The sequence below is a fragment of the Limanda limanda genome, chromosome 12 (genome assembly GCF_963576545.1).
Source record: "Limanda limanda chromosome 12, fLimLim1.1, whole genome shotgun sequence".
Classification (NCBI taxonomy): Eukaryota; Metazoa; Chordata; class Actinopteri; order Pleuronectiformes; family Pleuronectidae; genus Limanda; species Limanda limanda.
The window spans coordinates 6,554,121-6,567,302 of NC_083647.1; the positions used below are offsets into that span (position 1 = coordinate 6,554,121).

General features: G+C 40.3%; 1 protein-coding gene across 1 annotated transcript in view; it reads left to right on the top strand.

Moving 5' to 3' along the window:
* Positions 1-12,611, top strand: part of LOC133015569 (CAP-Gly domain-containing linker protein 4-like) — a 33,101-nt gene extending 20,490 nt beyond the window's left edge. Inside the window, exons 10-15 of the mRNA XM_061082800.1 lie at positions 3,940-4,128; positions 4,506-4,640; positions 6,565-6,688; positions 10,044-10,108; positions 10,215-10,293; positions 10,614-12,611. Coding sequence (XP_060938783.1) covers positions 3,940-4,128; positions 4,506-4,640; positions 6,565-6,688; positions 10,044-10,108; positions 10,215-10,293; positions 10,614-10,986 — 965 coding nt within the window. The 3' untranslated portion in view covers positions 10,987-12,611. The remainder of the gene's footprint in view (positions 1-3,939; positions 4,129-4,505; positions 4,641-6,564; positions 6,689-10,043; positions 10,109-10,214; positions 10,294-10,613) is intronic.
* Positions 12,612-13,182: the final 571 nt, after the last annotated feature.

The window sequence follows — 13,182 nt, forward strand, 5'->3', positions numbered from 1 at the left end:
TAAATTAACTGAAAATGTTGGAAACTCACCAAAATGTAATAGGTTATTTCCCAACTCGTACCGCATCCTTCCACCAAGTCTCATGGAAATCGGTTTAGCAGTTTTTGTGTTATCCTGCTAAATGGTAAACAAACATTGATGAAAACACAAACTCCTTGGCAAAGATAAATATTAATAGCAAAAGCATGTATCCACATGCACTGTATGCATTGGTACTAAAATAATACCTATCCAAATCTCTAAATGTTTCCTAGTTGAATTTGTACTCTACTTTGTGTTTGCTAAAACTATCTAAAGGGGGGGGGGCTTTTGTTTTGAAAGACAGTTGAGAGAGATGTCATTGTCTGCTCATGTTGACTAAAAAGTGAGATAAGGGAAAATACAGTGATAACGGTAATAATCTGTAATATGCAGTGGATTATCAGCAATATGTTTATCATCTGCTAATTAGTTTTTGAAAATAATAAACAACATCGTGTCTGTTGCATCTGTTGCATTTATCTGATATATCACAAGTCGATATGGGAATGCTAGCTGACAAAATTGAGGCATGTGTTGACACAGTGAGCTTTTAGCACACTATGGAGGGGCCGAGTCAATCCATAGGTGAGTTCATCAGGGAAGTCATGACTCATACTGATGGCTATTTTGTACCAAAAATAGACCGTCTCATCCTTCCTAGTCTGGATGAGCCACATGACTCTGCATGGCAGGACTTATTGCATCCAGGCTTTCGTATTAATCTTCTTGGAAGGCTTTGAAGGGTGAGCTCTGAACTGATGCCAAAGGACAAAGCATAAATTAGCTAGCTGACAAGACCTTGCTCTCACAGTCCTTGGATGATATCCTGAACTCTCGACTAATGAAGTCTCATCATATAGTCCAGTCACCTTTTGAACGTTGTAGAAACCCTGCCTTGGTAGCTTTTCCTGGCTCTTGCGCCCTCTAGGGGTTTATAGCTGTGTTGTGGGGATGCAATATTCAAAGGGTTTTGGAGGCCAATTGTTCTGGACGTGAGTGGAATAGCAGACCCCATTGTGGCCTATGGAATTCAGTGATTGATAGTCCAATTAAGCAGGGTTTAATAACTAGGGCATAGACGGCTGAATAACCTGGCAGCCATTCATCACTAACTGTGTGAGTGTGTATGTGTGTGTTTGTGTGTGTCAGTGCAAGTGTGTGGCACGCATTACATGTGATGGCGTGTGTGTGTTGGCACAGCCATACAACCCAGGTACTAAACTTATTTATGGCTAAACACTTTTCAGGGTCATCGTCAACCATTAACAGCTATAACTCTACCAGCCACCTGTGTTGCAGGGTCAATTCAAATCAGCAGTGTAGACGGCCGGCTCGTATAAGTCTATAGATCTGATGGGTCAGTGTGGGGGTGTGTCTTCCTGCTAACCAGGAAAGACAGACACCGCAGAGAGTGTCAACTGTAGCTCAGGCCTCAAAGGGCAGCAGGAACAGAGACAATGCTCACAAAGCACCACTGCTTGATTCAGTCTGTCACCTGATGGGAACGTCACTATGTGGAAGGGATAGATAGAGTCAGGAAGTCCCCGCGAGCTAAAGGTCAAGTGACAAGAATGTTTGGTATTCTGAGTCGGAATGGAGTCTCCTTATTTGAGTTGAAAGGAAAGCCACAACTTTGCCTCTGAGGGGAATGTCTCCCAGCTGCCTCGAAATGTGAACTGAAATGGAAATCAATAAATACTAAGCTGATTTGAGAATTTCCAACAGCCTGTTAGAAGCACGATAAGAGGCTTGAACTTAGGTGATGTAATAATGACTTGAGCCTAATAGGAGACAGTTTATGTGGCAAAATCCTATCAATCAATCCTGTTTTGAAAATGTTTTTTTTTGGGATTGCTCAGATACATTTTTCCTAATATTTTGTTGAACTTAAATTCTGTTACTGTAAACTAACGTAGGTACGTTCACTTCTGCAAGTTATTTTGTGTTATTTTCATTTGAGTCGGCACCACGATTCTTAAAAAGAAATAGGAGTCCGTTTGAATATCCTGTGATTGGGGCCTTTGTGCTGGTGTAACTGCTTGTCTCAGCAGTTTTTGTCTCTCATTGTGTGTTGTGGTAAAGGAAGATGGTCTTGGTACAATCAGCAGAGAATGCCTCTCAGAAGCACTTGTTTCATTGCTACTCAACAATACCCTGCCATCCTTTATTCGCTATTCTACACTTTCCTGCTTTTGTGTGTTATCTTTTCAGTGTGGCTTTTTTTCTCTCTGCTGTTAAATCGGCCACTCTTGGGAATGCTGCACTTCTACTACTTCTTAGATCCCCTCGTTTTGAATTGTCTTTATTTACTCTCAACTTCATTTCAACTCATACTAGATAAGTGCTGGATCAAAATGCAAACACTCCACCTATGTTTACAATATTTCCACTTGGATTATCCAGTGTAAGTGCTCAAGCAGACTTTGACTTTCCTACTTCAAACAATACAGAACTGTGGAGATGCATTATTTATGCAGCCATCTGATCTGTTCTAAGATGAGTATTGATTTGTGTGTGAACCCCCCCCCCCCCCCCCCCTCACCTTGGTCCTGCTCAGTGACAGGGACGGGTAGTGCAGTTACAGCTGAGCTGAACATAAAGAAGAGCATGTTGTGTGGAAGTGGCTTTGCAATTTTTTAATAGAATCTCTCCTCAGTTTAAACTGTGGAAATTGTTCAGATCCTCGTTCCACACACTCCTAATCGCCATCTGTCTATGATGATTACGCACCTTAATGGTTGAATCCAGCATCATAATCCATCTGTGTGTCGCTAAACAGAAACATCAGAGCCTTTTCCTGCATTAAAAAGTGCTTCTGTATCATATTTTCATATGTCATTCTGTACCCTGCAGAAATGCATCGGTAATTAAAGGATCATTCAGATGATAAATTAAAATTCCCATCTCCATCTGCATTTGGATACAGATGATATGTTTCAGCAACAAGTGAACACTGAGCTAAATCAGAATTCCAGATCTTGTCCTCAAACTGAAAATACTCCATTTTTGTAATTTACTGTATATTAATTTTGCGTGGGGCCAAACCCACACCACTCCAGTAATAAATCAAGGCAATGAGGAAAGCTCAAAAGGAAACGACAGAATCAGGAGCTCCATCTATTATTTCTGTGTATTGCTGTCCCCCCCCCTAGGCTCATTAGCTAATACAAACATTTGAAAACAATTTTTGGCAAAGGTTGATACGTTTTCTGTCCATCACTGCCTGTGTCCTAATTAGTTTGTTGCTGAATCTTCTCTTCTTCTTAAAGAGCTTTGGAACAGATTTAATCAATTACCTCTAAGAGTTGGGCACTTAATGAACTTATGGCCTGTGAAGGCCTGTGAAAGTTTAAAGCTTAATGAGGTCCTGCATCCAAATGGCTTTTAAAGAGTGAAATTGGACATACCCCTCCTCATCTCATCCCTGGTGTTGGGTGGAGATCAGAATGTTGGCCTGACGTTGGACCTCGGCCAGATCCAGCTCTCTTCTTTAGTGATGGGCTTCAGAATGAGGTGACGCAGCAGCTTGGACTTCTGAAAAAGAACAGTGGTTTGGATCTGAGTGCTATTGGCACTGTCTCTTTCAGAAGGATTGAATAGAAAAATGAAAATAGACTGAAGTCCATTATTTCAATTAAAAGTCCCGGATGTAAGTCTGAATGGAAGCGTGTTGGCCTCAGTATTCAGCATTGAGGGACACGGTGAGGGTCACAAACAATGTGAAGCCTAATGCAGCAGTTGCGTCACCTTATTGAATGATATATCTGGTGAAGTGGGCGTCTTCACATTACTAGATTTTGATTAAAACTTTTTCATGTTTTCTTGTTCAGTCACTTCAGTTGTTTAGAGAGGTTGTTTCCTTGAGTTACCTCTTTCCAATGTTTTCCATCCCTTCATTCTCTGTCATTTCCCCCACAGGTGTTCTCTCCCGCTCTCTGTCCTCTTCGTCCTCTTCACTGGACTCTCGGCATGGGCCAGGTGCCCGACCTCGTCCACTGCCACGGCAACGCCTTCCTGCCAGGCAGAGGAGGGAGCGTGCTAGTCCCAGGACCTCGCCCTCACTGGCTCTGCGTTCCTATTCTGGCACCACTGTGCTGACTGCCACAGGTCTGGATTATCTTTACCATGATTTAATGAAGATTGCTATCATTTAGTTTCTGTTTCTTTTTAATTGGTCATTATATATAAAAGGATAATAGAGTAATAAAGAAGTAAAAAAATTGTGCAGGGCAAGTGAGAAGCTTATGAGGATGCCTCCACTGAGTAAATAAGATAAAAACGAATGTGTTTCCAAATTGTAATTCAAATGGTCTCTGTGTCAATGATAGATTATTTCAAAGAGATGTTTCTGTGTATTTTAAAATCCTTATAGTGTCTTGTATTATATCAGTCAGGAATTTTACATTATTATACAGATCTAATTGAATCCGGCTGATGGAAATTATTATCCCAGTAGTGAAGAAGACCTTGTTCATTTCTCCCAGGTGTCCGAAGCCGAACCCCCTCAGCAGGTAGCTCTGTGTATGAGGGTCCTGAGGTGCGTATGGGGGAGAGGGTGCTGGTGGTGGGTCAGAGAACTGGTGTCGTCCAGTTTTATGGAAAGACCAGCTTTGCTCCAGGTCAGTAGATACAATATTTCCTTGTGAAGTGTGGACGAAATTGTATTCAACTTTATTATATCCAAACTGAGCAGATTTAACATAACAATGCAAAGTTAAGAGTGGATGGTATTTTAACTACAGCGATTTAATTAAGGCCAATTCATGCCTGTCATTGTTTCATTGTAGCTTTTGTTTGGAAGTCAAATGTAAAGTATTATTATAAATTTAAAAACAAGCATTGACACAGATTCCCCACCTTCATACTAGCTGAAGTTCATGTTTTTAATGTGAGTTGATCAAACTGTTCAGCCATGTCAGTGTGTAACATCTTGAGATAAGAAAGAAACTTAAAATATTCATTATCCTCTTAATTATTCATGTTTGTCCTAACTTAGCTGTTTCCAGGACCCACACAAAGAATCATGATTACTGCTGTTTTCCTAAATGTGTCCCTAAATGTATCCTGGTATTGTTATGGGGCAGTAAACTGTTGATCTGGTGATTTCTGTCCATATATATGGATGGTTGATGGTTACACAGCTTATGTAACATTGTCATTACAGGATTAAAGTTTTCTGATGCTTTAAATACATGAACATAAAACAACTCTGAGTCAATACTGTCCAATAACAACAAAAAAGAATGTAAACATGTCTTGACCTTCAACGTTAATAGAATTTTGTTGAAATATTAATCGTAAGAAGTGAAATGGATGAATGAAGGCAGTTTAGGCTCTAAATGTAAAACTTGTTTGTACTTGATACACCTAACTCAAAAATCCCTCTCTGTTCTTCTTGTTGCAAGAATCATCAACTTTATTAATCCTAAAATCTATTAATATAAAACTTGATACTAATGTGTAAAAATATGAGAAACTCCTGCTGAGCAGAATCCAATCAGAAAACAGTTCACAGTATTAATCAGCAAGTGCTTCTGCTCAGACATCAGTCATGTATGAGTAAGTATTCATATATAACACACCACTGACTATGTGGGATTTCACTTTTAAGTTCCTTTGATCCTCTTTAATCAGTGCTATCTCAGCCTCAGTGCATTGAGGACTGTGTAGCTCTGCTCGCTGAGCACTCTACAGTTAATTACTTCTTTATAACGTTTAGTTTGAGCCATGCCAGCAGAGGGATGGACTCCCTGAACTCACGTTCTGCCTCATATAGAAGAGTAACATCATTTAACAGGGCGGAGACAGGAAGTTAAAGAGCTGCACAATTGTTTTAATAGTATCCATCTAATAGGATGTCATGTACAGACCCAAGACCAGCTGACATGGAGAACTGTACAGAAACACTTAGTGTAGGGTTAGTTTATCTGAACATAGTGAATTCAGAACTTAAAGTCTTATTCCAACATTTACAAACTTTCCATGTAGAGAGGTTGCTGGAAACATAACCAGCCATTTGTTTAGTCAGTATCTTGTTTCTGCTTCTCTGTCCAGTTTGTCTCGTCTATCCAGCCGATATAATGTCTAACATCTGATTATATATCGTTTCCTAATAATGACTATACTTTATTTACTCATGACTGAAATATCAGTTTTTTTAGTTGCACCATTAATTTTAAGTCAATCTTAAATCATGCCTGTATACTTGAAACTGTATATATGCATATGTATGTAAACATCTATTTCAATGTCTTATATATTTACATATTGCATATATACAGTAGACATCCCTGTGCAATCATACTGTACTACTGCGTTTTACTCAAGCACATTTCTGTGCATATAATATTTCATTTGACATTTTATTGTATTTTTATACTTTCACATGTTCTCTTGTTTCATTCTGACTATCTGCTGCTGTAATGAGTGAATTTCCCAAGCGTGGAATTATTTTCACAAGTTTATGTTCTTTTATTTGACCTGGGATTTCCCCTCAGTTTCCCCTTGACTCTGATTCTGGACTGTGTCTCTTTCCCTTCCCAGGCCTCTGGTTGGGCATTGAACTGGACAAGCCAAGTGGTAAGAATGATGGATCAGTGGGAGGAGTGAGGTACTTCAGCTGCCCACCCAAACATGGTGTCTTTGCTCCACCATCTCGTGTTCAAAGGTGAGTGCAGGCCCTTTTAAAATAGCTTATATTTTCCACTGATGATTAATGGCACCTTTTAGATTGTTGTGCTTAACCTCAGAAGCAAAAACAAATTAGTCAAACAACTATGTACAAGAAATTCTATTTACATTTCAGAGCAGATTCGATTCAAAGAATTCGACAAGTGCCCTAAAAACCCAGAGGTTGTATTTCATTGCCCTCATTAATACATCTGATGGCACTAATGAGCTCCTTTGACAGCATCATTTGTGCAAGTGTTGACATATTTGATTTTGCCTACTGTGCAACAAACAGCCCTCCTCTGTACTGGTGATTAATGGGAGTCAGACTTTTCACACATTAAGCCTGGGGACGTCGCCCCACTGTAACTTCTCAATTTAATGTGGCACCTACTGGTGATCTGGCTGCCTTTTATTTCTGCTTTTAAATATGGTTTATGCATAATGAGTGTGTGAATGTTATGTCTGTATGTTAGAGAGGTTGAAAGAGGTTATATTCTGGACATATGGTAGAGAATGTGACAAAATACCTTCGATGTTGCTTAAAATGTTTTAAATTGATACAGATATATTGATATGTCTCACTGTATAAACTTGGTTTATTTAATATTATACTATTGTGATTACAAATAAGATATAGCACATAATGTGCAGATGATGAGGTTGTTTGCCTGTTGGTCATGTTTGCAGCGAATACAGTGATAAATAAGCAGCTGCTTCACTCAATGTCTGTGTACTGTTACGGTCATTGAGAAAATAGGAGTTAACAGTATGAATGAACTCCGGATTATCCATAGAATAATCAGGCTGCTGGACATGGAGTGATTCAAATGGTTTTGTGTGTCTGTCGTTCTCAGAGCCCAACACACAATCTGCTGTTGATGTTCACTTGAGGTGTAGACATGTAAAAGTTGGTGTTAACCCTCAGCAGCATCGTTCAAAGTTCCAGACTATAGATTTGATGTTAATTGTTTATTTTAGCCAAAACAAATACTTAACACCCTTTCCATTTTGAGACAAACTAATTTGACAATAATCAGAAATTATACATTTATTTCATTTTCACCTAAAAGTCAATGGGTTAAGTGGCAATTTGTTATTGTCTCATGTTAATGGCTTCTTGAGATCTGCTTGTCCATGTATCACTATCCGGGTTATTAAGACTGGAACGAAGTAAAAGATTGACCTTATATCCTTCAAATGAATAGTCCCCAGAGTTTCTAAATTTGCCTGATTTTCATTTCATTTTCATCAAGATCCTTGAAAATGTTGTAAAATAAATCTTAAAATGTTAAAGAAAAAAAATCCTTAATGCAGATTCTGATCCAGAGGTTTTGTAGAAATCTGTTCAGTAGTTTTTGTGTTATATTAACTAACTATCTAACAAGCTCCTTCACAGAGGTAATGTTAGTAACTGCAGTTACAGTAGAAAATGCTGTTTCTAGGATTTTCTAAGTGGGTACATGGACTCACTTACTAGTAAAAGTGAATATTTTCTCTGGTGAAACTTGAACTTAAGTTCAAGCCTCTGAACATCTGATTAATAACCTTCCCTTTAGAAAGTGATAGTGGAGCAGTGTTTTGTGTTTGCAAAATTCTGAATACTTGAGAAAAAAGATGGAGACCAAATTAGACTGGTGAGTGCTCCATTCACAAGACGCTCTCAACCAAAGTACTCGTGTGTCTTGAGACGTCTAATCAGCCTCTCAGAAAGCTCTCTGATGTGTGTAATCTGTCGTGGTCATGTATTCAAGCTCCTGTTTCCTAACTAGACATATAATTACAGTACCCCGAGTCAAAAAGCAGAAAATGAGCTGCACACATTTTGCTTGGATGTTTTTTTCGGTCCCGATTCTTGGAAATGAACGTCAGTAAATGATAGTCTGTCTCCTCCTTGACTTGAGTTTGAGGAAAATGTTCCTGCTTATGATCTGAAAATATGAATTTCTTTATGACCGTAGATGAGTACAGTTGAAACAGAAAACATTAGAGTTGTCTGTGAATTAAGCAATATCCAAAAAACAACAATTATTTTTGTTTCTAAATCAATTCAGTGTATTGCTGCAGGGTGTGTAATTGTTGTGTTGTTGATGAAAACAAGTTTTGCAGTCCTTGCAGTAGGTCATATTTCAGGATTATTATTGAAATGTAAAACAACCGATTAAATAAATCGATATTTGGTTCTTTTACCCCATTTCCTTTTACTGCTTCCCGTTATTATTAACACACTGTCAGAGATGTGGCCCATCATGAGATTTACTTGTTGGTTTACTTGTTGGTGGTCAAATACAGATGACAGGTACCAGTTTGAATTTTGAAAAATTACTTGGGATGATATCTGCAGCTGACTGGAAATTAAAGTTCAGCAAAAGTGGAGTCTAACAAGTTTATGTTGAATCCAGTCTGCCTGCAGAGGACAGTTAAATCTTTATGGATGGCCTGATGCTGATGGTGGTCGGTCAGTGACAGACACTCAGTGACCTTCGTTCTCTCACTCTAATATTTTAGGTTTGTCTTTTTAATTCAGCTGTCTGTACATTTTTCCAAATCTCTCACAAGAAGGATCAGCTCAAGTTGCAGCTTAAAAAAATTCTGACTTTACAGTTTGATACTCTTGTTCATTGAGGTCAAACTGTAAAATATTTGAGTTTACTCACACGAGGTTGAGAGCAGTTGTTATCTACAATAAATATTTCTTTTATTGAGATTCTCCAGGTCTGACTCACTACTGGTAAAATGTACACCTTTACCCAATGTGATCATTCTCCCAACCTCCCTTTACCACATGTGCTTCATCTTAATAATACCTTAAACCAACTCTACCTTGCTCTCACCATTATTCACCGTTTGTGGCACCTGTTAAACCACTGCTGAGTTGAGTTGATTCCATGAAATAGCAGCTGCTTTTTGAAAGGTCAGCATATGTGTTTCCTTTTCATCCTTTATTTATGTCCTCTTTTCCTTTTTTTGTTTTGTTTCATGATTGACCCTCTGGCTCAAGTGAGCACATGGATTTCCTGTGTCAGGGAGAATCTCACATTCATTCCCCCCAGCACAGCGTCTGGGTTCTCCTTCATACTACTTCACCTGTCAGCAGCAATCACAAGTCAATGTGAAAACAAACCAAACACACACAAGTGCACACGCACACCCCACAACAACCTCTTAGTGGCTTCTAGAGTCTGAATCTGAAATAAGCACATATCAGCTTACAGATACATCAATAAGAAGTACAGGTGTTTTTGTGTAGACTCAGTGTTACAGAGTGGGTTTTGCACAATAGTTTGTTGAAAAGAAATCTGAGTGAATATTAATATGGTGAGAATGAAGTGCCTTCACTATTTTCTTCCCAGGATCCATGGGTCCGTGGATTGCCTCTCGGAGCTCTCGTCCTCACGCCTCACTCATCCATTCAGCGGTGAGGGGTCTGCCTTCATTTCAAGTGTGTCTTTGGGTTTATTATTCCGTGAGTGCTTATGCATGAATCTGTATGGGAGTGCTTGACTCTTGTGATCGCTGTGCAGGAACAATCCGTCGCAGTCTGAGCACCTCATTGGCCATCGCCGCCCCAAAGGAGACGAGCAGAAGAAGTCCTGTGAGCAGGTTTGTCTCTTTTCTGCACATCCCTCACATGTCTCCCTTCCAAAGCCTTTCAGCTTCCTAATCCCCTGCAGCAGTGGCCAAATCAATAATGAGAAGAGAGGTAGTGGTATTAGTCAGCAAAAGGCTCCCATTTTTAATTAGCTAGTACATGATTGTGGTTATAATGAAAGAGAACATGGAATTGAAGATCAATCTCTCAAACGCTGAACCCCCCGTGAATCCCCTACTTATTATAATATGTCCTTTCACACTGCATACCTTCTCTCATTAATCTTTCTTGCTGTATTTTCCATGTGCTCCAAAAATTCATCTCAAAAAAGGAGTCGTTCCAACCCTCACCGACGGCGCAGGAGCACTCTCAGTGGGAGCAGTGGGGGGGCTCCAGGACATGCAGGGTCCAGTCCCTCAGCCAGCCCCGATGGACAGGTCAGCCTCCACGTGGGCATGCAGGTGCTGCTGAACAGCGCCAACGAGATGGCGTTCATCCGTTACCTGGGCACAGCCGATTTTGCCCCGGGCCTTTGGCTGGGGCTGGAGCTCCGAAGCCCCAGGGGCAAGAACGACGGGTCTGTGGGAGGCCGCCGCTACTTCACCTGTGGAGCCGGCCGCGGCGTGCTGGTCCGTCCCAGCCGCGTCACGCACCGCGGGATCAACGGCTCGCGCCTGGTGAATGAGACCAGCCGAGGACTGTAGTGAACGGAGTGGCTGGGAGTGGAGAACATTTTTTCTTTGAATCAACCACCATTAATTTTCCTCTGTACAGTCAGAGCTGGTGTGAATTACAGTAATCAAACCAGTTATTAATAGTTCAAATTTAAACTACTAGATTAGTTTTTGGCATATTGTATGAAGCAAAAAAAAAAGAAGCACTTTAGAAAATAAACTTTCAAATCCTCTTAGAATTTATCTTGGCAGGATGTTGGAGGGAAAGTCTTAAAAAGACACAAACCGCTGCACTATTTTCAATCTGATTGCACTGACGACATCGACGTGATTGATCTGAATAGGATAAAAGAAACGGAATGGATGCGTACACATGAAAAACTATCTCTAAAGATTAATGGTTGCATCAAGTGGAGATGTGTTTCACATAATTTAGCTAGTAATGTAGCTCTAAGCAAAAGTGTCCATATCTTGGTGATTGCGTGTGCATGTGTGTATTAATTGAGAAGCACTCTGACACAAGAGAGATTGATTTTTCTTTTCCAGGTCATCAAATAACTTGCATATAATTGATGGGAGTTGAGTCAAAAGTGGATTTTCAGTATATGAATCAATGTGAGTTAAAGAGGATTTAATTAACCCACGACCTCCATCCACCTCCATCACAACAAAACCGCATCAACTGGAGTTATTACCTCCTACACACAACAGACTGTCCATTAACTAACACAGATGCATGATGGGTATGTTCTGCTGTGGGCTGCAAAAATCCCTTTGGCTGTGATTCTTAATCAGACCGATGCTGCTGCGGTGATGTCATCAAGTGACTGCCTGTTAAATAACACAGTGAATGTTGGTTTTATAAATATGTGGAACAGAGTCGGGAACAGAGTCGGATTCTAAACCTGATTTGTTTAAAGTCACATTTCACAACCTGAATCTGGAAGTGATCCTGTACTCTGTGTAATACACGAACATTGTTAAATTCCAACGTCCTCTAGTGTGTCTCTGTATCAGACAAACAGGAGCAGCTCTACACAGGATATGTGCAATCATCCTGAAGTTTCAAGGACAGACTTTGCTATTTGATTAGAGCCGTCTGGGCAACTCAGCAGAGAACAAGGCATCGATTGTGCATGAGGAAAACAGGCCCGCTATTTAGTAAAACATTCATGTTCCATCCAATTAGGGCGTGGAGGCCACTCCAGTCGCTGAAGAGTCTCCAATGGCCTTGTCTCATCGATCTGTCTGGGCAGGGCCCGGTGATTGAAAAGCAGTGGTGGTCAGAACCGCTGGTTGTCTGAAACATCTGCCACAGAGATAACGCTTGAAATGAAACATTCTTAATTCCATTAAGGGCATAACTGTGATGAATCCTGTTATTTGTTAATGTTCCACTTCTCTCATCTATCTCATCTATAGATAGACTTGCGTTCTTTGCATCTGCAACCCCCCACTGTATTACAAATCATAGGATTTCAAATTCCTCTGATGGGTGTGAACGTCTCTCTGCATTGTGTTCATGTGGGTAACAGTTTTCATGAGCTTCCTGTACATTTGAAATGTGAGAGTTGGAGTTGGTTTGATGCATTTATATGTTGTGGGAAATAAGAGCATTTGTAAAGAATTGAAATAAAGATTCTATTCTAATTTGATCGGACTGTGTTCCTCCTTTCGCTCCGTGCCTTGTGAAGTGTGGACGTTGGCTTTAATTTCCTGGACTGTTCATGAAGTGCGGTGGTGTCTTCAGGAACTGAAAATGACGTCGCTCAAGTACTTTGAAATGGTTACACACGTCTGTTCACACCATCGGATTCCAATGGGGCTCATCTCAGTCAAAGCTGAGTGCTCCTCCTGCTGGAGTGGAACTGTTTGCCACAGTGGAGCTCGAGCAGAGCAGGCTTCAAGGACTCAATGTGTAACACACACAAACAAACAGCTCCAGCTGTAATATCTGACATCAAGTTGGAGCAGCACCGGACCGTTTATGATGCTGATCAAACTGATCAGCGTCTCACTGACCACAGCCTCTTTTTCCTAAACTCTTTAACATCTAGATACCAATAACTTTTGGATGCACACAGATCTTTTACTGTGGCAAACCAATTGTTAAAAGCTTTTTCCATTTCTACTGTCTCAACAATTTATGACATTACTGCAGCTCAGGTTTGAGCAGAGACCGGCTGAGCTCATCTCAACCAAGCAACCGGCCGGAGGAGACAGGGA